Source organism: Atractosteus spatula, chromosome 7, assembly GCF_055471065.1.
Source record: "Atractosteus spatula isolate fAtrSpa1 chromosome 7, fAtrSpa1.hap1, whole genome shotgun sequence".
Lineage (NCBI taxonomy): Eukaryota > Metazoa > Chordata > Actinopteri > Semionotiformes > Lepisosteidae > Atractosteus > Atractosteus spatula.
Genome location: NC_142712.1, coordinates 47,171,165 through 47,195,646, shown reverse-complemented (window position 1 = coordinate 47,195,646; position 24,482 = coordinate 47,171,165). Strand labels below are relative to the sequence as shown.

Genomic DNA, 24,482 nt, shown 5'->3' with positions numbered 1-24,482 from the left:
TTTCTGATAAAATGTATATTGTTTGTAGACTAATGACAGTATTGAGCATTCCACGGCCATTGTATTTACAAAATCAAATAAATCAACTAGCACAACTATACATTTAATCCCATATCTGGGTCAGAAGAAGATTATTGTAATTCTTATTTTGAAGTGTCAAAAATGCGTCTCTGCTGGCTTTTAGTCTTTACCAAATGAGAACATGAAGGAAAAGCTGTGTTACTGAGGTGTAAACCTTTATGTTTGGTTACTGTGAAAAACTTTTTTCCAATAACTGTTGAATAAATTGAGACCAGTATTTTGATATTATGTATATAGTAAGATGGTAAAGTGTAATTATGCAGTATACCGAGCTCAATGCTAAATTATTTATGGATCAGAATTTTCAACAAAGACTGTTCAACTGACAAGCCTCAGGCAGCATACAGAGATTTTTATGTAGACTGCAGTTTACTAAAGAATACCCTTCCACCCTTCCTACACAGGTTTGTTTAATATGCCATAATGCCTAGGGGGGTCTTGAGTGCAGATAACATCATAACAGGATAAAAGATAAGAACTGCACTTTGGTTTTCCAGTGATTTGCTGAAAGGTAAGGTCAGCTAAACTGTTAATAGCTTGTGCTATTGACTGTAAACAGTGGTTGAGGAGTTATGTGGGTATGCATGGCTTAGACCCAACCAAAAGTACCAGGTGCCTGCTAAGTGATGTTTGCATGCTTGTATGTCCTGCCCCAACACAGCTGCTCTATGGTTATGGTAAAATGCTTAATGGGCCAAGTGTATCTGGGCTTTTACCGATTTGTAGCAATCGATACATATAACAGCTGCAATGCATTATAAATGTTAGGGTCTCTTATTTCACAAATTGCTAAATACTAAGGAGAGTCCTACAGATAGAAAACATTTGTTTATCTGAGCATAGAAAGAATAGCTACAGTACATAGTCAAGGAGGAAGAGTTCTGTAGGAGAAATAACCCAAATTGAAACTCTGGAACAGCCATTCACTTTTCCTTTTATTAGACAAGCTATTGTAGTTCTTTGTACAAATAAAAACGTTGTTCTTGTTTTGAGGATTTGTGTTTCTTTGAAAATTCAAACCTCACTTTCATGTGAGGTACTCTGTAATTACTGTGTGCAAACATAAAAGTACATAAAAGACAAAATTACATGGTTTTTTTTCCAAAAAGATGTCATTCAACTGGTTTGTTTGAATACAAGTGAAGATTTATATATCAACCTTTTTAGCTTACTATAATATCTGATGATTGTGCAGTAGAGAGGTTAATTCTATTTTAGTGTCTTTGAATGGTAGGATAACCTTTTTTATACTTATAACCTGGATTTGACTGAGATATTGAAACTTGGAAAGATATATATATATACTGTATGATCTGTTTACAGAGATGTACATCATCAACGGAGTGAATGATAAACATTCCACATACCACACAAATCAGTCCTTTGGCAGAGGGTGAGACTACATTGTGAAAGACATGCAGTTAAGGCAAATCTGCATGCAAGAGTAGTTCAACACACATGCCAGGAATTAGAACAAAACTCATAGTTCCAAAAGTGCAAGAAGATTCCAAAGTTCACAAAAATAAATTCTCCCTCAGATTTTTTTCCTTGCCAGAGAAAAATGACATTACAAAAAGATACTTTAGGAAATCATAATTTTGTTCTACAGTATATCAACTTCACATTAAAAAATACAGTTTTTTGTATCACATTGCCCTGCATGAAATCTCTCAATGTGTCTTCTTCTTATTGGAGTTTAAGAGAAAAATGATCTTTTTCAGATAGCAGTCAAATCACCCTGAAACTCTCAACTGATAACCTATTGAAGCTAAGCAAGTGTGAGCTTGGTCAGTACCTGGATGGGAAATCTTCTGGGAAAACCTAAGGCTACTGCTGGAAGTGGTATTAATACAACCAGCAGGGGGTGCTCACCCTGTAGTCCATGTGGGTCCTAATGCCCCAGTACAGAGACGGGGACACTGTAAAAGGTGCTATCATTCGAATGAGATGTAAAACTGAGGTCCTGACTCTCTGTGGTCATTAAAAATCCCAGGCTGTTTCTTGAAACTAGTAGGTGTGTTACCCTAGTGTCCTGGCCAAATCTCCCCCTTGGCCTTCACCAATCATAACTTCTATGAATTGGATTAATCAATCTGACCTCCTTCTCACTGATAACTGGTGCACTATGGCTGTCGTCACATCATCCAGGTGGGGTTACACATTGGTGGTGGTGGAGGGGAGTCCCTGTTACCTGTAAAGCACTTTGAGTGGAGTGTCCAGAAAAGAGCTATATAAGTGTAAGCAATTATTATTACTAATTACTGTACAATACATCTTATTGCCTAACCTCTTGCTCTATAATGATGTGTATATATACTGTAAGTATGATGTGAGATGATTGTTAAAATGCTTTTAAATGTACTTCACACAGAAATAAAATGTGTCTAATGTTACAGTATGTTAATTTATAAAATAGACAACACTCAGAAGAATATAAACAAATTAGTCACAAATTATTAGAAATACTCATTTTTATGTTCCAATCATCTTGTCTGAGCACTATACTGTAATTGCACAAAATATCTGTTCAGTTACAGTCATTAATATCATGTTTGCTCTTGTTACTACTGTGTTTTGCGATTTGAACCATGGAATTCTGTGGGAAGCTTTTGTAGCTTTACCTTGAAAAATGATGCTTTTAAGAAAATGTGGGAGTTGGTAAAATAATCAACACAAACACAAACCTGCATTCTTTATAACAAATGAGTAGCTCAGTAATCTCTTTGTAAATGTTTACATACACAACATTGGGAATTATATTACTCTGAAGAATAAATCTATTTTAAGAGAGCTCTCTAAAGCCCTTTTAGAACACTAATTGATCAAAGCTAATGCATTCCTTTTTGTGTAAAGCTACATCCCAGCACTTAACAATTAATAGGACTACTGTATGTGTAATGCTTTTTGCGGGTGTGTTTGGAGCTGCCTGTCTGCAGAGTAGTGGTGAAGTCTCTGTGCTCTATACCAGTGGGTCATGGGTTCAAATCTCAAATGAATTACTCCTGTCGTACCCTTTTATTAAGGTACTTTACTGCAATGGCTCTAATAAGTATCCTCTCATATAAATGGGTCTCCGGTCGGTCATTGCAAATGTGGGTTTGCCATTGATTGACCTGCTGGAATATAAAATAAACACAGTTCATGACTGGATCTATGGAAGTGGGTGACCTTTATATGATTATATCAAGAACTCACATGTGAATAGAATAGGCAATAATCTTTATGATTTTGTTGTTTGCTTGAGAGCAAAGGTTAATTTCTCCTTATTATGAGGAGTACAAGATTTAGCTACATATCGTAGTCGCATTATATGTTTTACATTATGTTAATCATTGCATATGATATATGATTGCGAGATCTACACTGTTTTTGTATTTTATAATGATATGTTGTGGATCTTTCAAGATTGTTGTTTTATCCCAGGCTGTCAGATTACAGAATCTTCCTGTTAAAAGAATTTGGAATTTTCAGCATTAGCTCATCTGTATACCTAGATAGTTCCATCAGCCACAGGCTTGGGAGCTGAAGGTTTCTTTGAAGATGATGATTTGGTGTAAGTCTTTCCCCTTCTGGTCGACCTGATATTAATAATTACAGAAGACGTGTATCTGGATTTGAAGCATGCTTATTAACACATAGAAGCTAATAATTAAACACAGCAGCTAAACCTGAGCATACTGTATGATGCAGGAATATTAAAATCTAAAAAGTTATATACAGCTGAAATCAGGAGATAATTAGATGCTGCATGCCATCACACCAAATATAATTACATGTAGATGGATACCAAAGGATTTAAAACATACAAGAAGATTTATTTTGGGTGACTACAAATCTATTATGTGGATAACAAGTTAGAAGAGAAAGTTAACTTAGGAATGTTGATATTTTACCTTAACTGTTTAAAGAATTGGGATATGAAAAAACATCTAGGGGTACATTAATACTTAAATTCAATGGTGAAATTATGATATTTTAATCTTAATAAAGAATATTTTATAAGACTATTGAAGAAGGCTAATAGTTCAGTTTCTCGCAAGCATTCTCATTAGAAGCGATCGTGTGGCTGTTATTTTCTGGATGACCTTCCCAGTTTCTGTTTACTCCTGTCCATCTGTTCAATTCAGTATTATAAATAAGCCAGCTTTATGTTTTTTGTTGTTTTTCAATATTTTCTCCAGTAGAAAAAACATTACAGTACTTTAGTAATTTGGCAAAGCAGTTGCTTACAAGGGGGCAAACTCCCGGAAATAATTAAAGCCAGCCACAGAAAGCAAGCGAATACTTTCTGTCTGGGTATTTTTTGAAGTGCTGTGAACCTCTATATGTTTTGCACTACATCAATAGATCCTGGTGAGGCAGGACATCAAGAGGAAGGACTGCAGTTGCTAGATGGCCACTTATTACTATACATGTACATAGGAATGAAATAATTAATTAATGGATAATTGGTGAAGAGTTGGGAAGTTCACATTTTCACATGGGTGGGATTAATCAAAGGCTGGAATCAAGTCTGGACACGGGGTGTTATCTGCATGGTTTGAATCTTCTCCCCATTTGCATGGATTTCCTCTGGTTCTCCCATAGTTCATAGACCTACTGGTAGGTTAATTGGCTTCTTGGAAAATTAGTCCTGAGTGAGTGTGTGCATGTCTGTGGCTGTGTGTACCCCACAATGGACTGGTGTCCTGTCCAGGATGTATCCTGCTGTTTACAATCAGAATAAACCTCTCTCATAAAGAAACAAGCTGTTTTTCATTAATTCTGAAGAGATTAAATTGTTTTCTCATTAGCAACAATATTCTGTTGAAATGATTGTTTGTACATAAAAGAGTGATTATGCTAGATAATGATGCCATTGTGCAAACTTGTGAGGTCTGAAGTGCATGTAAATGTCTTTATTATTTGAATATATAAAAATAAGACTAGATAACTTAATTTTAAATATATAAAAATAGGACTAGGTGACTCTAGATTTTGATATATTAAAATAAGACTAGGTAACTCTAGATAGTTATCAGCCTGTTCCTGTCAGTGTGTCATGGAGCATATGACTGAGTGATTTAGCTTAAGGATGAAGACCTACTCCTTTGTAACTGCAGCTTCCCAGAGTGGAAGAACAGAATTATTTTCATTTACGATTTTTTTTCACATTTATGATCCAGTGCCGTTATAGGAGCAATTATGAAAACACGCTTTAAGCAGCTAATCACAATATGTCACATTGCAAAAGCTGCCTCTTAATTCTGTTTTCCGTGCTGTTAATGTCTGACAAACTATTCATATGGAAATTTTCAGTGACTTAAAAATGCAGACCTTTTCCATAATGCCATAGTGAGAATATAAGTTATGCATTATTAAGAACATATTCAAACACTTTGCACTGGCAAGTGGAGTGAGTCACCCATGTCTGAATGAAATAGCTAAAAACCCTACTTATTCTTGTAATGACTGTTGCTAGTTGGAAGAAAAACTATGGGGGGAAGCTTTATCTTCTTTTCCATCTCTGAGGACATGTTCTGCTACAAACCTGTTCTCCAGAGGTCAGTAAAATGGTACATCACAGTTCTTTGGTTCTGGAATCGATACCAGACTTGGGCTCCAAGGCTCTTCTCTTTGGAGTTTGAGTGCTTTGCCATGTTTGAGGGAGTTTTCTCTGGGAGCTCTAGTTTTTTTCCTCCTTCCACAGGCACTTATTTGTGTGCCCTATAATGAGTGGAGCCCTGTTCAAGGTGCAGTCCCACCTGCTCTTATATGAAATAGTACATTGTGAGATTTCACTGCCTAGAAGAGAGTTGGATGTTAAGTTTGGCGTGAAGACAGAGGTTGAGAGCAACATTATCACCACTCACAAGCGAAATTAGGCTGGAACTGGTCAGTATTGAGATGAGAGGAAATCCACAGGAAAACTATGCTGCTGCTGTAAGTGGTGTTGGTGGATCAGTAGGTGGTGCTTTTCCCTTTGTACCAGAATTTCCAAGCCTACACCTCAGTATGTTCACTGGGACATTGTGCTATAAGAGGTGCTGGGTTGATATCTTAAACTGGATCCTGACTACTTGATCACTTAAGGTCCCTTGGCACTGTTCAACATAGTAGGGTTGTTAATGCTGGTGCCCCGGCTAAAATTGAATTTTGGGCTTGAGCAATCTTGTCTTCCTAAATTTCCCCCTCAATAAAGTTGGTGAAGCTATCTCTCACTGCTACCTGATCTGTTATCTAGTGGGGCTGCCAGAGCTGTTGGATTTCACACTCAGTGCTGGGTGAGGTGGGTCTCCCCTTCTATATATTTATATATAAAGTATTTTGTGATGAAAATTGTACAATTCCTAAGTACTGTATGGGTGATAATATTGGTCTCAAATCCAGTCCCCAAGGACAATAATACAGAAAACATTATAGGTTTCTTTTAATCACAACTTGTGGAGAACAGTTCTACTGATCTAGTGAAATGCACTGAGGCCCTGGGTTCAGTTTACTGTGCTGTAAACTATTTTCATACTAAACCCACTCTGGGTGCCTAATTTAGTTCTCATTTGTTTAGTCAATGAGACATGCATTTCACTTGAGACATAATGACATTGTCAGTTGGTCATAATTCCTAAATGCTGTTTCCGACTCAAGGAGGAAATTACTTGACAAAGCCTGAGACCAATGAGAAATGTGAGGGTGAAACCTATGTTGAAGAAATAATTTCCATTACGCTACACAGCTCTCACAGCTCACCTCTGCTTGCAGACAGCTATTGACTGCAAATTACCATAGGTTCTCTATATAATCCACATGATGCCAGCCTGGAGATTTTGTTGGAGCAAGGATTAAGAGAAAGTTAAAGTGGGATATCTTTGCAGCCACTTCAATGTTCAAATGTTCGGGGTGACCCTGTCTGGTGTATCATCAGCCGCATAAAAACCTTGATACCAAGTCTCCTTCAGGTACAGTGGGCGAGGGAAGAGCAACATCAAAGTTAATGATCCCCAGACCAGGGGAGCACTTACCTTCTTGAAGCTGAGCCTACACTTTGACACCTTGACCCTTATCTTAAGGAACAAGAAGAAAGCTGCATTTTCACTTTAACCACTTTAGATATAAATTGATCCCAAACTTTATTGTCTGTGGGTTTGTTGCTAGAAGGGCAATTAGAAAACAACTATTTTACTTTACGGTTTCTTATATATGAATACTCAGAAAATGACTTGGCAGAATTCCTTCCTTCTAAATGCCACAGCTGGGACCAGACATGTTGGTTCAGAGGACCTCCAGACACTGTATGGGTGGGATACCAAATGAATCTTTTATTGAGCATACTCATATGTATAGATCTATTTAGTTACCACTAAGCTTAGCATCTTATATACCTTTGATTGTTACACTGTACTACAGTACATTTATGACGAGATTGTGTGCACATTATTTCACAGTGCTAGGTTATAAATTTGGCACATTTCAGTGCACAAATCTTTGCAACACTGATATCAGATATCCAATAAAAACATTAGAAGACTGCCATTATTTCATATAATTTGTTGGTTTATGGGTGCTTTTTCAAAAGAGAACAGTCCTGGCATATTACTACAATTTCTGCTCTTGTAGTAGGTGAGTCTTTATTTAAACAGTGCCAATACTGTATGTTAAGCCTGTCCTTTACTTATACTCATTTTGAATACAGGGAATGAATATAATTATCGAATCAGCAGCAGCCTTGCTGCCTTGTAATTCTATGAAACGAAAATTATTTTAAAATGCGCCTAATGATTTCAAGCAGCAACCAATGCTAATACGTCCCCAGCATTGCTGTTTTTTTGTGTTATAGGAGACCTGCAGCTTATCAGCACATTTCATTTATGAATCGGTTAACAACACACGACTAATCTGCACACATTACTCATTATGATTACTTACATCATTAGAAGAGCTAAGTTTAGTAAACTGGATGTTAGCCGTTTTTTTCTCACATAGTGTAATATGCTAATTATTCCAAGCCAATCTGCAAACTCATTGCCTACCCACAGGATTGATTATGTAACTCCTTCTTTAGGAGTACTTTATTTTTGCCTAATGTAATGAAAGCTGAATATTGTTGTTTATGCCTGGCTAAATATCATTCCAGAACATGGTGTGATTGAGTCACCAGACTGAATAATAATGAAATGAAACCTGATTCCTTATTAGTGTTGGCTGTGCACATAATGGCTGGTGGTGCTAATCACTTTTAAAATGTAAATCTATGAAAACTCAGAAACCATTTCCTGTTTCTCCTTTTGATGTGAGTGACTGTTTCTGCTGCCTTTTCTTCGAAAAACCTTTCAGCACAGTCTGTCACCTGGATGTGCCAAGCAATTATAATGCTACATAACCTTAAATATTTGGCACAATAATATATAGTAGAGTATCTTTATTTGGGAGATGGTTTTGTTAGTTTAACAAAAACCACTGGCACCTTGCATGAAATTTAGATCTAGAAAATTGTATGTGAGTGACCTTTATTAGTCTGTATCTGTACCTACATTTTCTGCACAGGCACGCATTGCCACAATAACACAACATTTTGGCAATGACTAAAATGGAATTTTACAGATTTGTTCTTAAGAGGTTCAAATGAAGACTTGCATCAGCACCAGAAGAATAAAAGGGAATGTGAGACTAGGTAAAGCAGGTAATTAAATGTATTCAAACAAAATGTGAATTGAGAAATCTGGAGGATGAATTCCAGAGGTGTTGAGCCGGAAGTCTGTAAATGACTGGAGAGATGTCAGGTAGTGAGTCCAGGAGCTGTAACAAATAATGCGAAATAGAGTGTGTTTTTGGGTAGCACAGTGGCACAGTAGTTAACATAACTTCCTCACAGCACTTGGGCTCCGGGTTCACTTCCAGACTGTATGGCATATTATCAGCATTGAGCTCTGCCTCCAACTCAAACTTAAACCAGAGGTAAACACGTGACACGAAATGTTGGAACATACTGGAAACAAGAACAACAAGATCCACAATAGGTAAGACAAATTCTTATTTACAAGTAATATATCAACACAATTAACAATACTTATTTACCATAGCAATCAGTAAAATATGAATACAATGAGATAATGTCCTTCCTTAATATATTTCCTGGAATTATTACAAATATTAAACAGGTGAAGTAAATATGAGCGACTGAGAGACCTCAGCAGAGGTTGGTGTATCAAGCAACAGTACTTCACCACAAGGAAGGAAGCAGTCTAACCATTGCAAACTGGAGGAAGATACAATCCTAGTTTAGGATAATCTTAACATCTAATTTTCCTGAATATCTCATATGCCTAAACTGGGGCATTATTTCACAAAGACCTTCATGTACATTTTCTAAAACAAGCAAAAGAGTTGGTCCATGTTTAATTCTTCAGCCTGGAAATGGTGATCTGGATTCTGGATTAGCAGAAATGTGTCACAGAAATGTACAGGAAACAAGTTCAGCCTTGATTATTTATGAACAGTAAAGGAACACAGTCATTACACTTACAGTTTCTGCAGCGTTAGTTCATTGAAGGAAATCAAAATCATTATGTATTTCAATATTTTTTACTTTCTTTTAAACAACAATGGTTTCTATTCTTGCTCATCACTTCACAGAAAAAATAGATATATAATTATTTCACAATATCAGGAACAAAGGATTTTTTCCATTAAATAGTAGAATGGTGTTCACACTTTTGTCCATATATCCTTTTATCTTTTGCCCAATAGATTTTTAATCCGTTTTATCAGCATTTCATAATGAATATCGTTGTCATTGATGTAAGAAGTGCCTCTAAAGGACAAGGCTACATAATTTTAACATAAACATCAAAACACGATTGAAGAAAACAGTTAAGTGTTAATTGTGTTCACAACTGACACTTTTCATTTGTGTTGAACCTGAGTCAAGTGTATTACAGGAAACTAGAGCAAGTGTACTAGATTGCTCAGAAAATGTGAGAAGGTCAAGAAACGTCCTTTTAAAAAAATGTAGAAGTGTTAACACAGGGCACTTTCTCCTACATGTAAGTTCATATATAGACATTTCTAATTTGTTTAGGATTTTTTTATTATAGGTGCTTACAGTTTAATGATTTTTTGAAGTTTGCGTGCTTATATGTATTAGGCTTTGCTGAAACAGCATTACATCAGAAATAAGAACAAAGGGCAAAGTAAAGACATACTTTCTTATGTTATCTCAGAATATTTTCCTTACCAGTTTTTGAAGGTTAAATGTTACATATCTGCTTGACATTCCTCCATAGGAGGGCTTTGTAACATACAGTATATTAGACAGAGATTTTGACTTGGATTTTTCTAAAGAGAAATGTGTTTGTTCCCTCATTGTAATTCAGTTGTATGCCACTTTGTATCATGCAACACAAATTAATGTGATATTACTTTTTAGAATTAAAGCCAAGCATGAATAAAGTATGAAATATTGTAGAAATAGTAAAACCTAAAGGCTTAGAAATAACTGAGAAGCATTTCATTTGATTTGAAGAATGTGGGAGACAATGTGAGCAATAGCTATTTTCTGGGTTATATTTTAGTGGTTATCCAAAAGCTGCTTTTGTAATTAAGCCTTCTGCTTTATTTCAACATGTGAGTTATAGGTATCAGATTCCTCTCCCCCCATTTCTTTAGAAAACACTAAGGTCTGTGGGTTGGTCTACCAATGACTTCATGTCTTCATTCCCTTTTTCTACCAGCCAGTATAAATTGAGAAAAACATCTGAGAAGCTCCTGTTCAGTTTTACTGCATGAACACAGGGTGACTCATAACTCTTTGTAGGAAGGGTTCAAAAAATGTAAAAATGTAAAAGTTTTACATTTACTGCCTACCCAGTAGTTGTTCTGAAGTGCTTTTTATTACTAAAGTGATCAATTAAAAAACATGGTTATAGGTAATAGTTAACATGGATTTGGACAAAGACAGATCTTGGTGAACTGTCACCAACAATAGTAATGGACACAGTGTGGGCATATGATATGGTATATTTAAATTTCCAGAAGTCTTTTGGTAGAATATCCCTATACGGTTAATTCTCGAATTGCAAGCAACAGACTTTCAAGATAATGCGAGTGTTTGGATTGAGACCAGGATAATGAAAAATTACACAGAATTCAGATAGGGGCTTAACACTCAAATTAGGGTGATGTAATTAGAGGAGTACCACAGGGATCTGTACTACGACCACTGCTCTTCCTAATCATAATCTGTGATCTATATTCTGTTATAGTTAATAAGATAGTCAAATTCACAGATGATAGTAGATAATTAAGTAGGAGGATGAGCAAACTTTAATATAGACAAGTGCCAAGTGTTACATACAGGTAGGAAAAATGTCATCTATAAATATAAAATGAGAAACAATGAGCATGAAGAAACTACGAAAAACGTTTGGGTGTTTGTTTAAACATTAATTTCTTATAGTCAAGGTGGAGAGGCAAACAGAATGTATAGTTAAAGTGTAGAATTTAAATCAAGGGATGTTATGTTAAAATTGTAGAATGCAGAAGTTGGATGACATTTAGAATATTGTTTCCAATTTTGTACAGTACATTATAAAATACTATTGTGGCTCTTGGTTGTGGGGGTCTGGAACATTTAGTTGCAGTACAGCCATGTTACTGAAGTTGATATTTTTTTATTTCAAGAAACAACTTGGATCAAATAAGCAAGATGAGTTAAATGCCCTTTAACTTACATTATGTTTTTAAGCTAAAGCATACCTTGGATTTGGTGAAATTCCCCTTAGTGTTTCAAATTTAAAAAGGTAAATTATTAAGTGTGATGAACTGCTGGCTGTTGGGTACTTTCCTGAGTGATGAACTGATTAAAACTGCACTTAAAGGTAACCTCAGGAGGATCCAGCATTCATCTCCATTAATTACCACGCATAAAAAAGAAAAGGGATGCCTTTTAAAATGGCAAGGTATTATGTGGAAAGATTGATTAAGAAAGAGAGACTGAAATTCAATATTCGAGGACAGGAGTCCTTTAACTTGTTCCACTTATTATTTTCAGTAGTTCAGTCAATTTGTACAACAAAGCGAGCTGATGAATAAAAAGCTGTAGCATTCTTAATACTTTGTCGTTAACTCTCCTGGTTGAGGTAATGACAGTGCTGACTGAGGATCAAAACCCCCCTCATATAAGAGGAATGAAGCAGGAAGGCAGCTGTAAGGGTGAAGTTGGGGTGGTGAAGAACTAGAAAAGAGTTGAAAGCAGCCAGTAAGTATGTATACACAGATGAGCGGAAGAGCGAGATTGGAATTTGACCTCCTACTGAACTTCTGTTAAATATCACCATTTTTCCATCCCAAAGATATGCAGAAAAGATTAAATGTGGTTAACATTCACAACTCAAGCCCGCCAATCAGGAGCCTGTGATTGAAGCACAGCCAGCTGCTGTTTATTGGAGCCTATCTCTCTGTCAGAGCTGTGCCCTCACTCAGGCCCTCTGAGGTGCCCTAGGGCTTGTGTCATTTCCCAGCTGAGCCATGCCGAAACATTTGCTGAAATTGCACCCCATCCTCGCCATGTGCCTCTACTTTCAAAAACAGTGCACGTTTTATAATTGTCACAGGTATTATACAGCTGAAATTTCCCTTGGTCCAATGTGGCATAATATACCACAAATTTGATTAAATATTTTCAATTACAGATAGCTGTATTGTTCAGACTTAGAGACACAACAGAACATTATACCTTAATGGGTTTTGATATGATTGTTAAATCAAAACTTAAAATACTAAAATGATGAGTGAATCTGTATTCTTTAAATAGAAATGACTATTGAGTCACCATATTGAAATATAGTACATAATGACATTAAATTAATTTAGATTAAAGTGACTGTTTCACCAGTGGCATCACAAAATTGAAATAAAATGGAAACTGAATATGTGCCCATCTGTTTCCACAGCTCTTTTGCTGAGGTGATTGCTCCAGTTTCCTCTAAAACATCAATGTGAAAACAAAGAGTCCCACAGGATCCTGCAGTGTATCCGAGAGGTAGCCCAGGCCGGTCTTTTAAAATTGAATTGTTTTCAATTCTGGCTAAGCCAAAGCAATCTCTCCAGTGACGTTTTTCTTTGTTACTGTTCATTTTCTAATGACTGGCAGAAATTTGTTCTGGTTTTGTTGCATCTCTTAACATTGCAGTTCCCTGAGGGAAATTCAATTCCTGTGACCTTTTGAAACACAAGGAGTAGGAGTTGCATGTGTTGGGGGTATGCACTGCTCAAGCCTGTTTGTGGCCAGGAAGCACAGTACGTGGTCACCACCTGCTTATCTATTTTCTTCTCTTGTAAACACAAAGGAAAAAAAAATAAGCTGTCTTTATGGCACACAGTGCATTGGTTGATTTTATATATAATATGTTTATAACACATATATTTTAGGATTCTAAACAGAAAGGGGACAGATGTCCTGCTGGTACCCTAAAGAACCTTTGTATTTTAAAAAAGACGATAATGCAGTAATAATAGGCTGTGAAAGGTGAGGAACTGTACCATCTGTCTTCATATTGTCCAGTAAGTGCACACAGCATACTGTACGTTCAGATCCCAGACGTTCCTGGTATTTAGTGCTGGGCTTTCGCCAGATGAAACTGTTGAGTTTGGCCAAAAGTGTGGAGGCAGGGGAAGACCACCATATCTGTTTTTTCTTGTGGGACCTGATCCCAGACCTGCATTAGAGAATTAAAGGCTTGAGAATACAAATGCTTTACCGACAAACCCATCTCAAACCCTTTATGGCTCTTTCCAGGGCTCCAAGATGCTCATATTTTTGTTGTTTTTCACCATCTCCACAAGCCGAGAGGGCTGATGTGTTGCTGTACAGTACTGTATACATGAATTCACAAATCATTTAGATCCATGCATTTGTCCTCCTCCTTCTGCTTCATCTTTGACGTCTGTTTTCATGACCGCTTTTGTAATTCCTTGATACATCATCCAAATGCATCCAAAATAAACTAAGCATAAACACACCCAGTGTCATTCAGCTTCATCGGATTTTGTATTTTAGCACCCATCTTTATTTCTTAAATAATGTTAGTCATTTTCTTCTAATTCTCTAAGCTACATTCATCTCGCTGATTAATGACATGGCTGGGTTAATATTGTATTATATCGCCCTCTGCTGTTGCATCTGTTGCATGTTAAGTTATTCTATAAGTCTAGACCAGTGGCTCTTCACTGCTGTCTGCACCCCTTTGGTTCTCACAATATTATTTCTCACACACTTTATCAAAAATCATTAAAATTAAAAGGTCAATTCCTCAAAACTAAGATATATATATAATAAATAATTATCTTTCATTCTACAGTTATTTTAATTTTGCAGTAAAATTAAGGATACATGAAAAAAGTAGAAAAAAATCAGCATAATGCAACATTGAATATTAATAGTACATTATACAAACTCCTGTGTATGAAGCTCTGATTTAATTTAACTAACTTATATCCAAATACTCTTTTTACTGAAAAGAACTGTTACCAGACACATGCTCTATGAGCAGATATCAGCAAGGGCCACTTGTATGCACAGATTTAGCATTGCACTCGGAGATACAGAAACACTGAGAGTATATCAGTTTTATTATTGAATAATATTCATTCACAATGCATTATTGCAAGATGGTACAGTGACTTTACAGGAACTTGTTTGTGAACTAAACAGCACCAAAACACAAGCAGAATGCTGAAAGGTTCATCTGTACAAACATAATATATTTTCCTCTACTTATAATACTTTCACTGACACAGAAAACATATAGCCTATCATGCTGCTGTTTTTTTTTAAAGGATATACATGTACATATTAAGTTAATGCAGTAAAACACATTTTCTAAAATACCTGGGAAGAAAACCAGATACCTGTCCACCAGAAGTAACCCTACAATATACACACATACAAAATAATAAGTAATGTCTTTTTTCCTTCTCAACCTTGATATCCTAATGGTGTGATTTCTGTCTGGGAATGAAGATCATGTCCAGAGTGTTCCTGTCCTCTACCGGTTGCTGAGAGAGGTTGTTAGTGTGTTTGATACTGCTTAAGCTGCACCCATTCTGCGGACTCACTGTGTATCTCTTCAGCAGGGTCACTAGGATGGCCTTCATCATCACCATGGCGATGTGTTTCCCAACACAAGATCTGGGCCCAGAGCCGAAAGGCTGGAAAAAACGGCTGGGCACCTGTAGTGAACAATAAATAAATGATTGCTTCACCACATCCATGGAAGGATTTAGCCAACAGACTTTGATTCACACACACTTATGCCACAAGAAATGTATAGTAAAAACAATTAAACCAAATTAGTGTGGACTTGGAGATTCAAACTGAGTGAATGATATCTTGTAGAATTTGTTATTGATAATTCCTTTATTTCTGTTTCTAAAACACACAGCTCACCACTTTCATTGGGAATTGTATTTTATTTCTTCTAGAAACTAGAAAGAATCCAATTCTAGTTTGAAAATTCTAGAAAGAGTCCAATCTAGCGTTCTTTGGCTGCATTATGGAAAGGCAAGAAGTGTTGGCAAGTCTCCCAAAATTCTATCTTACATTGTTCTCAAAGTTTTCCAGGCTGAACTCGTTTGGCTTGGGGAAGAACTCCTGCCGGTGCATGCGCCCCATGTTTAGGATGATGTTTGTCCCCCTTTTCACTCTGTATCCCTCGATGACATCATCCTCTAATGCTCTCCGCATTGTGAAGTCGACAACGGGGTGGAATCTCAAACACTCATAGATAAAATTCTCAAGGACTTTCAAATTTTGCAAGTCACCATTTTGCAAATCCTTATCTCCTAGAAGAAAATATACATCACTTCAAGGCTTCATTCATATTTATAGATCATATATGTTATAATAGTAGTATATAGCTGTACAGAAATACAGTATATAGTATCTCCCTGCAATTATAGCTAGATTAAGAAACTTTCCAAAATGATAAAACCTGTCTTAATAAGTGGTTTAGGCTAGCTGAATGATTCTGAAGAATGAATAAAAGAGAGAGCTGGTTTTTAGCCTTAAATCTTAGCCTCCTCTCAAAAACCCTGGCTCAGTGATTGTCAGTTTCATTTAATCTGCAGTCAGTAGCCCGAATCAAATTTGAAATAATTATAGGCTTGAACTCAGCTTGTCAGTTTCTTTATCTATGTCTTTGGTAAAGTGGGATTGCTGTATCTCTTGCCATTTAAGCAAATAGAAATGATTGCAAATTAACTTCAAGTGTGTGCTTTCACCCTTTTTTATAATCACAGACATTTCAAGCTGTCTTATCTGCTGATGCACTTACACTATCAGTGTTTTACAGCTGAGCCTCAGCAGGTGACACTCACCTATTAGAGTGTCAATTTCCTCAAGCAGCTTCTGTTCCACATCCGGGTGTTGTTTGAGGAGCATCAACATAAAATACAGGCTGACAGACATTGTGTCAGGTGCTGCTATCAGCATCTCCAGCACACACTGGTTCACATTGTCTGAAGACAGATCTCCATGATTCTGGAACAGCCCAAGCCAGCAAGACTCACTGATGAGCAAGTTCTTTCACAATCCAGGCAGTGCAACACATCCATGTAACATCAACACATAGATTTCATTTCCAAAATTGAAGTGGGAGTGTGTGCCATTAGCAGATACTGACCTCGGCAAATATTAACTCTGACGTGAAGTCAATTTCATCCAGTTTCTCAGTTTCCAGCAGCAATTTCCTCTTTTTCTCAACAAGCCTCTCAATGGCTTCTGGTAACTCCTGTCTGCAAAGGAAAGCACCGTATCATTTACCTGTTCAGAATAATGAGAACTGTACATGGCTAAGCTCCTCATCTCTGACCCTTAAAGACCTCAGTGCAGTGTGTGCCTCTTTCAGAAACATCAATAACTGAGATAAAGGACTTAAATTAGATCAGGTTTACCATTTTCCTGAAACTTTTTTAAGTTGATAAAAAAATGGAAAACCTGCAGGATTGTGATGTCTTGAGTATCAGCTGATTTAAAATCTGACACATTGTAACACTGAACAAAGAAACTGTAAAGACTCTGATCACTGCAGGTGTCCCCAGTGAGCAAAATCCAGAGCAAGTGTTGACACAAAAGCACATTTGTAGAAGCAGTACTGTGAGGGACTGTCAGAAGAGATCTGAGGTCTTGCCATATACTGTAGTACTATATCTAGCTGCCTTCTGTTAGTAAAGAAATAGTTATTTTTACCTGCAGCATATTTTCCTAAAATGGAACATGTAAAGGTTTATTCCATGCTGAAAAGAGAAGAAAGGAAACACAACATTTTGGCCGTGGTGCCTTCTTCTAATGTGTGAAGAAGGCTCCACACCCGAAGAAGGCTCCACAGCCGAAACGTTGTGTTTCCTTTCTTCTCTTTCCAACATGGAATAAACCTTTTCATGTTCCTTTGTAGCCTACGCATGCTGACGCAGCTATCTACTTGAACTATTTTCCTAAAATGTCATGTTACAATAATTCTTAATATCAATAAGTTATGATGTATCCCAAAGGAGACGCTTCTGTTGTACACTTGAACAAGGTACTTAATCCAGCTAGTTTCAGTCAGCCCATCTTTATAAATGAGCACTGCATGTATAAAAATGGAAAATAGATAACTGTATACTGTAGTAATCCTTTTTAAGGAGCTTCTGAATGACTTTGAAACCCTGTCATGTCATTGAAGGATATCCTGGCTTCTGTCAAGAAAGGTCTGGAATAGACATTCAAGTCAATTAGCTACTGTACAGTACTAACTACCAAACAGTCTAGAAGGATGAATGGCCTCTTCTCATTTGTAATCTTGACAAGATTAATAAATCCTAAATAATCCCTGTTTTCATAAAATAACTGCTTATTTTACTGCTTATGTAACTTAGAGTTACCTGTGAAATTGTGATACTTTATTTTATGAACTGCTGCAAAAAGACACTATACTATGTTAATAATATGTCAACTAAGTACAGCCTAAGTTGTAATTTACTTACGCTGCTTTTCTGTGTTTTTCATACAACCACTTGAATTTAAAGAAAATGTCTGGCTTGATCAGAAGCGCTTGCCAGGAGTCAAAATACCTCTGCGTTTTATGCACAAGGTCCTCTTCTGAAATTGGAGACAGATTAATCAAATGGAGGAAAACAGCATACTTAAAATATTATATGAATATTATTACTACATTTAATAATTACATTTATTCCAAATAAATACAATCAAGGAGCATGCCATACTATAAGAAAACAAGTACTACATCTATCTGTCTTCTGTCAATGAATTTTGTCAAACATTTTATGAAATAATAATTTTTATTTTCAATGAGGGGATATGTCCCTGAAGGATTCACCTTCACTTGTATTACTATGACTGATGTTAAAATGGGAAGTTTGATTTTTTCCCTCTGTTTCCCATAAAGTTATAATTTAAATAAAGTTGAATAAGCCTAAGAGAACAGTTAGAAATCTTAAACTTTCAGAGCACAGAAGAGTAACAAATCATTGTTGGGGAACTAGAAAAAATACATCCATTCATTATGCAAAATAGTATATTTCACCTTCTAGTCCTGAATACATTCCAAGGATTATTTAGCTTCAAATAACTTTAATCTGTTGGGTTTTTTACAACCTACAGGTTCTGATCCATGACATTTTTCAGAGTATCACTTCCATTTTCTTTTGTTAGCTTACAATGTTTTGGAACATTCAGGTGTATAAAAAGAGGTGGACTGTTTTAGGATCTGAGCTCCCTGCTCAAACTGAGAATAAATCTACTTAAAACAAAGAATGTAATTCGAATTAAAACCCATAATTATATTTGTTGCTATTGGTCGTTATCAGTATTGCCTCACAAGGTGAGACCACCACCTTTCTAATTAAACGTGCAAGCTGAGCACTCTGAAGGCCTTGAAGGAGATGCTACAGGTTAGACAGAAAACTAAAATCGATGAAAAACGGAAGAAAGCCACCGACCGTCCAGGGGAACTCGGAGAAACAGCCTGTTGTTGATGTCCATTATGGCGCACCTCAAGAAGTGAAGCACGTTAACCTGCCCCTGGGGGCTGCTGACAGTGTGTAGGCAGTCGAGGTGCTTGTTAGTGGACACGGCACAGATCGCCACAGTCTGCTGAAGGGACGGACCTGTCAGGGCTGGGGAAGGGTGAGACAGCAACAGAAAAACAAATCGCTCGGATAAATCTCAAGCGCTGCTCGCGCACTAATCCCGACAAAATTCTCAAACTACGGACACATCTCTAGAGAGGATCAAATGGGTGTCGTGGGAATCGCGTTATTTGAGTCGGGACAGAAGACCGCTCACAATTTTATTCATCTATCCATTATTTATGGCCAGTTAATTTAATCCATTGCAGAGTGCACAGACACGATCTGAAATGCAACTTCCTGTATACTGTATAATGGGTCAAACAATAAAAAGGGTTAATACAATAATTCAATATAATGCGATAACTGAAAAACATGGTACATGGTGGAATGAAACATGAGCATCTACAGTACATCTAATTTATGTTGGTGATACAATAATAATAATAGTTATTTATCTTATCTTAATATGTCCAGTTCAAATAACTTAACATTCAGTTATAATTAATGGTTATTGTTAGTAGAGCAGGTACTGTCGGCAGTAAAAGTGTGTGTGGCATTAGAAAAGGCATCTGTTGACCTACCTTTGGCAAAGTAAGTGCGGACTGTTTTCCAAAGAGAAACATTAGAGTTAAAAATAATGCCTTTTCCGTACATCCCAATACATTGAAGTCCCTTCTTACTCCCAAACCGTGAGCTGTACTGTCCGTGTTTCAGCACATGGTAGACAGCCGAAGATCTGCAATATGTATATATGGTAATTTATTATTAAATTAAAAATAACAGCATTAAATGAATTCAGTTTATTTTTCTCCACCCAAGGCACTTGAAGGCTTTAAAACCAACGCTTTACTAATCAACCACATTGACATTCACTACGTTCAATGAACAATTACATTATTAGTAGTATCATTATTGTGTCGACATGGATACTCTTTAGTGTTTTGAACTTTTGAACTTTGCAGACCCGTCGATGTAACCGAGGAACAGGGTGCATTGTGGGACCGCACCTTAGACCGGTAGGCTTTCTGTACCCACCCGCTGAGGATAAGTGTTTCCTCTCCGTTGATCCAGACCCTCGCAATGTCTCCGTATTTCTCATTGAAGTAATTGGACGCCGTCCCTATTCCCATCCACAGAAAGCGGGCGTAAGAAGCGATGGGCCCAATCCCAAAACAGAATGAAGGACCTACCATTAACAACAAAAAACAGATCCTTACAGTGGGGCCGACTCCCAAGGAAACCTACCGAAAGCTGTATTGTGTACAGTAATTGCTGTATAGGAAGGGTGAGCAGACGCAAGGCTGGGAAATAAGAATGCATCCACTGTAGGGATAAAAATATTAGTTATACAATAACACGATGTTAATAATACGATTATTACATCTTTAAAATTGCATGTTTTTGTCTTGCCTATACTGTATGTACATTTTTGACAATTTTTTATGTACACCACTAAACTTTTCATACGTATTACATTGTATGGGCATGCATGCAATTGTAAGAGTAAAATCCCAAAGCATTTCTAAACCATTTTTTCCATAGCCTCAGTAATACTGGAGTGATGCTGTTTAATTAAGCTACTGGACCAAATACAGAAATATATTATCTTCTCCGGCTTCAAAACGATGATTGCTACTTTTGCAAGAGGTAGATTTAAAAAGCGTCCGAAATAATTTTTGATTGTTAATTTTACACTTTAGCTTTCAGTATTTTAGATTCCAGTATTATTATTTGCTTTCTTGACTGAGGATATAAAATTGCGACCCAGCGATAATGTATTATTTTTATATGCTAGGCTTCTGCCATTGAGAAGTGATCTGATCCTTGTTAGAAATAGTGTTTGAAACAATTAGTTATAGGAGCATTAAAATGCATTGAGTGGTTTTTTTTTTTCAAATTAAATGATATAGTTTTACATTTATAACAGTTATATCACGTGGAAACCAAGTAGGTGTAGTTTAGATATCTCTAAACCATGCAATTAAAATACCAGTTACAAAAGACATTTCAATTGTCAAGGTCGGTAGTGAGCAGTCATTTGAACATTTCACATTACCTTGTTTTGTTGTCAAACAGTCTTACATTTGTATTTTAAAGATACTAGGTTTTAAGCCGTTCTTTTGCAAATGGTATACTATGTTCTAATTTTGGGCTTCTTAATACAGGTCTGCACTAAATACTGTTTTTATAATGAAAAAGACATGCCTCTTGCCTACTCAGTGCTGTTGCACCGCAAGATGGGGCAGCAGCACACAATTACAGTACCTCGATTTCAACGCACAGTCAGGACGAATTTGTGAACAGAAGATAAGATAAAAAAATACTATTTTGTACACGTGTTTTCAACCTTTTCTCAAAATCCGGAAAGAACCATCGAACTGAAGGTGTCTCAATCAATTTAAGTTTAACGCGGAATTGTGGTCACCTCAGCAACAGTATACAGTATAATCTCTTCTGCGCTATGTTGTTAGAAGTTTTTCTGCCGAATGCCGCTTCACCGATTGCCCCTTCATAGAAAATGTCACCGTAACTGATTTGAAATACTACAACATATATGTTTTTAATTATAATTATGGTAATAATCATTGTTTCATTTTTTGTAGCTGTTCTAATCACGAAAATTCCTTTTAAACCAAAATTCATATCAAAAGCAGATGTTTTGCAAGCTACCGTCTCTTTGCTAGACAATTGAAATAGGACGTGGGCATTCTGCAAAAACGAGGTTATTTGAGTGTTAGTTTACGTGCATCGCAAGTTGCTAAATAAATTAAAATCTGTGTATTTTAAGAAAATATGGTTATTGGAGAAGTATACGTTGTTATGTTTTATTTTTTAACACCAGCGTTAACTGTTTTCATGTCAGTCTAAGTTGTATATTCTTTGCTTACAACAGCATAGATACTGTATTAGCATAAAGTATCATCCATCGTTAAGTATAGCTGTTACACAAGTGAAGAGCTCACAAACGGTTTCTGCTGTATGCATGAAAAGCTATTCACCTGGTATGGACTGTTTGGCTCTGCAGTTCAATGCCACCACAAGCAGACCAAGCAGAGGCAGAAGGATGGCTGTGGCCCCAGACATCATCTCCGGAGTTACATCAGTGATGTTGTGTGAGACTGGATTCTGCATCTTCACCATCACGTTATCCAAGGGTACCTGTTTCATGTTCCAATTAATGTATGAGAAAGATGTGCTGCCACACCAACACTGCTTTCGCCAAGAATTAATATGTCAATCTGTAGCCTGAGTTCAGCACCTCTGTAGCCGGCTTTGCTTATATACTAACAGAATTGGTTATTAGACAGGTCAGGGTGATTTAAAAGTCAAAATAAAAAAGATAGTTTATTTCTATTTCTAAAAACAATCCTGGAGTAACCTTGGTATTAAGTGCCGTTGACTTACCCACAACACTGTTCTTTTTTCATCTTTGTCCTTGAAGATCAAATAGTGACGTCGAGTTGGTACACAATGTTAAATGTACAACCAAAACACACAGACATGAAAGCTTTTGAATCTGATTCCTAACGTGTTGTTGTTACAGCTGTTTGAGTGATGGTTTCCAGTATTCACTTTTCGGTGGAGACTAAACTTAATTTTCCTATAATTTGCAAAACAGTCAGAGTTAGAACACCTTTTCCCTATGATTCAGCTTCCTTGTCAGCTTTGACACACCTGTTCAGTTTTCACTTCCGTCAAGAGGCTGCCGTAATAGTCTGGGAGATTTCCCTTCACAATATAAAAATACACTTTCTGACTCCGTTGTTGACTACAGCAATGGTTACAATTATTCTGCAAATATTGCTATGTTTAGTATATATATATATGTTTTATTTTGGACATTTTTAAATTTTATCCTTCAGGTTAGGTCTTTGTCAGGAGATGGAGAGGAATACTATTGATAAAACAGCATGTTTAAATTAGAGAAGAGCTTGTTTAAGCACTGTTTAGCAGTGAAGGAAATGCTCCACATTTAAAACTTCTCTAAAATATCATAAAAAAACTTGTAAAAGCACATGACTCCCAAACTCTGATCATTTGAATTATGGAAAAAGAGGTTCAAAGATTCAATGTCACCTAATGGCTGTTGAATCCATGTTGGAAAAAACACAAGAAACCTGCTGATACTTGTTTAGATATATCAACCACATGTTGCTGGAATATGTTAATTCACTTTTAATTTCCTTCTCTTGTTTATCACCATTTCTGTCAAACATGCAATAATTATGTCCTAGTTTATTTTCAAATAAATTCATATGAAACTGCAGTTTAATATCATTAAATAGATGTCCAATTAAATACCAATCTGTAATCTTTTGAATTGTCAATATCACGTAAATTCTATAAGCATTCATCTGCGTCCAATTATTTGGATTGATTCCTTAGAAATATTATGCCAGCTTTCTAAAATAATTTTGTTCAGTAAGACATGACAATATTTACTTTGACACAAAGTTTGTCTTAAAGATAACCCCACCTTCAGGAAGAGTAAACTTAAAAAAATATTGTATTTAATTATTCCCATTAATAATCCCTAAAATATAATTTAGAAATTAGAAATTTTCTAATATCCACTGTAAATAAGGCAGACGTACAGTAAACGCACATAATTTAGATTCAGTGTAGAGTTGAAGAGTACATACCGTGCCTGTTTCTTGGTGTCAGGTGGCTGTTCGGATAGAGAATATCTTTGACTGTTTTGCAGAAGGTATTTATATCTCTTCAGTTCTTTTCCTTATCAATGACCATTTTCTTTTTTAAAATCCCTTTTCTTCTTTCTTTTATAACACGGTGTATAGCTGCTAATTTACTCGTTGCCTAGATACAGCTGTAGATTTTGGGTACAAGTGCCATTACCAGTAGAAATCTCCCAAATTTTGCACCAAAGCCTCTTCAGATTGAACAATGATGCAGTGATGCAGAACCAACTAGGACAAAAAAAACAGCTTTCTAGAAAAGAGTTTAGAAATTAGATTTCAGAAGGGTGAATGCTGTTTCTTAATTTTTAGTGACAGGCGTACCTCACTGCTGGATTTGTATAAAACACAAGCCAATCCATTAATAAAAGGTGGAGAAACAATTCAGGTCACACAAGTTTTATCCAGCAAATCCTGAGTGAACTGTGGCACATGAATGTATGAAAGTTCTCCAGATGATTAAGTAAAAATGTAGTCCACTCAACAAAATGTGTGCTCAATATGGAACTGCTTTTCACCATGTAGATTCTTCACACTAGTTTATGGTAGACAAAATAAAGGGCTCCTGCTTGCTGAAATCACTCTTTAACCGTTTTTACA

At 36.4% G+C, this 24,482-nt stretch overlaps 1 protein-coding gene across 2 annotated transcripts; it reads right to left on the bottom strand.

The window, feature by feature from the left end:
* Positions 1-14,667: 14,667 nt before the first annotated feature.
* On the bottom strand, positions 14,668-23,898 carry cyp19a1a (cytochrome P450 family 19 subfamily A member 1a). 2 transcript variants are annotated; one of them, XM_088921232.1, is made up of 10 exons: positions 23,829-23,898; positions 22,185-22,344; positions 20,221-20,371; positions 19,767-19,921; positions 19,054-19,230; positions 18,079-18,193; positions 16,737-16,848; positions 16,432-16,594; positions 15,656-15,897; positions 14,668-15,285 (listed from the first exon to the last, which is right to left on the bottom strand). In XM_088921232.1, the coding sequence occupies exons 2-10, from the start codon at positions 22,324-22,326 to the stop codon at positions 15,046-15,048; spliced, it is 1,497 nt and encodes a 498-aa protein (XP_088777358.1). In that variant the 5' UTR covers positions 22,327-22,344; positions 23,829-23,898; the 3' UTR covers positions 14,668-15,045. The 2 variants fall into 2 exon arrangements, with proteins under 2 accessions (XP_088777358.1, XP_088777357.1); XM_088921231.1 differs by lacking the exon at positions 23,829-23,898 and having other exon boundaries at positions 22,185-22,353.
* Between the last annotated feature and the right edge of the window lie 584 nt (positions 23,899-24,482).

Bases quoted from the DNA above. Each gene is read 5' to 3' on its own strand.
- cyp19a1a (XM_088921231.1), bottom strand. From the start codon at position 22,353: ATGAAACAGGTACCCTTGGATAACGTGATGGTGAAGATGCAGAATCCA. The intron at 19,231-19,766 runs GTAGGTCAACAG...ACCCTTCCCCAG, and splicing joins CCGCACTTACTTTGCCAAAG to CCCTGACAGGTCCGTCCCTT. The intron at 16,595-16,736 runs GTCAGTATCTGC...GGGCTGTTCCAG, and splicing joins CAGAGTTAATATTTGCCGAG to AATCATGGAGATCTGTCTTC.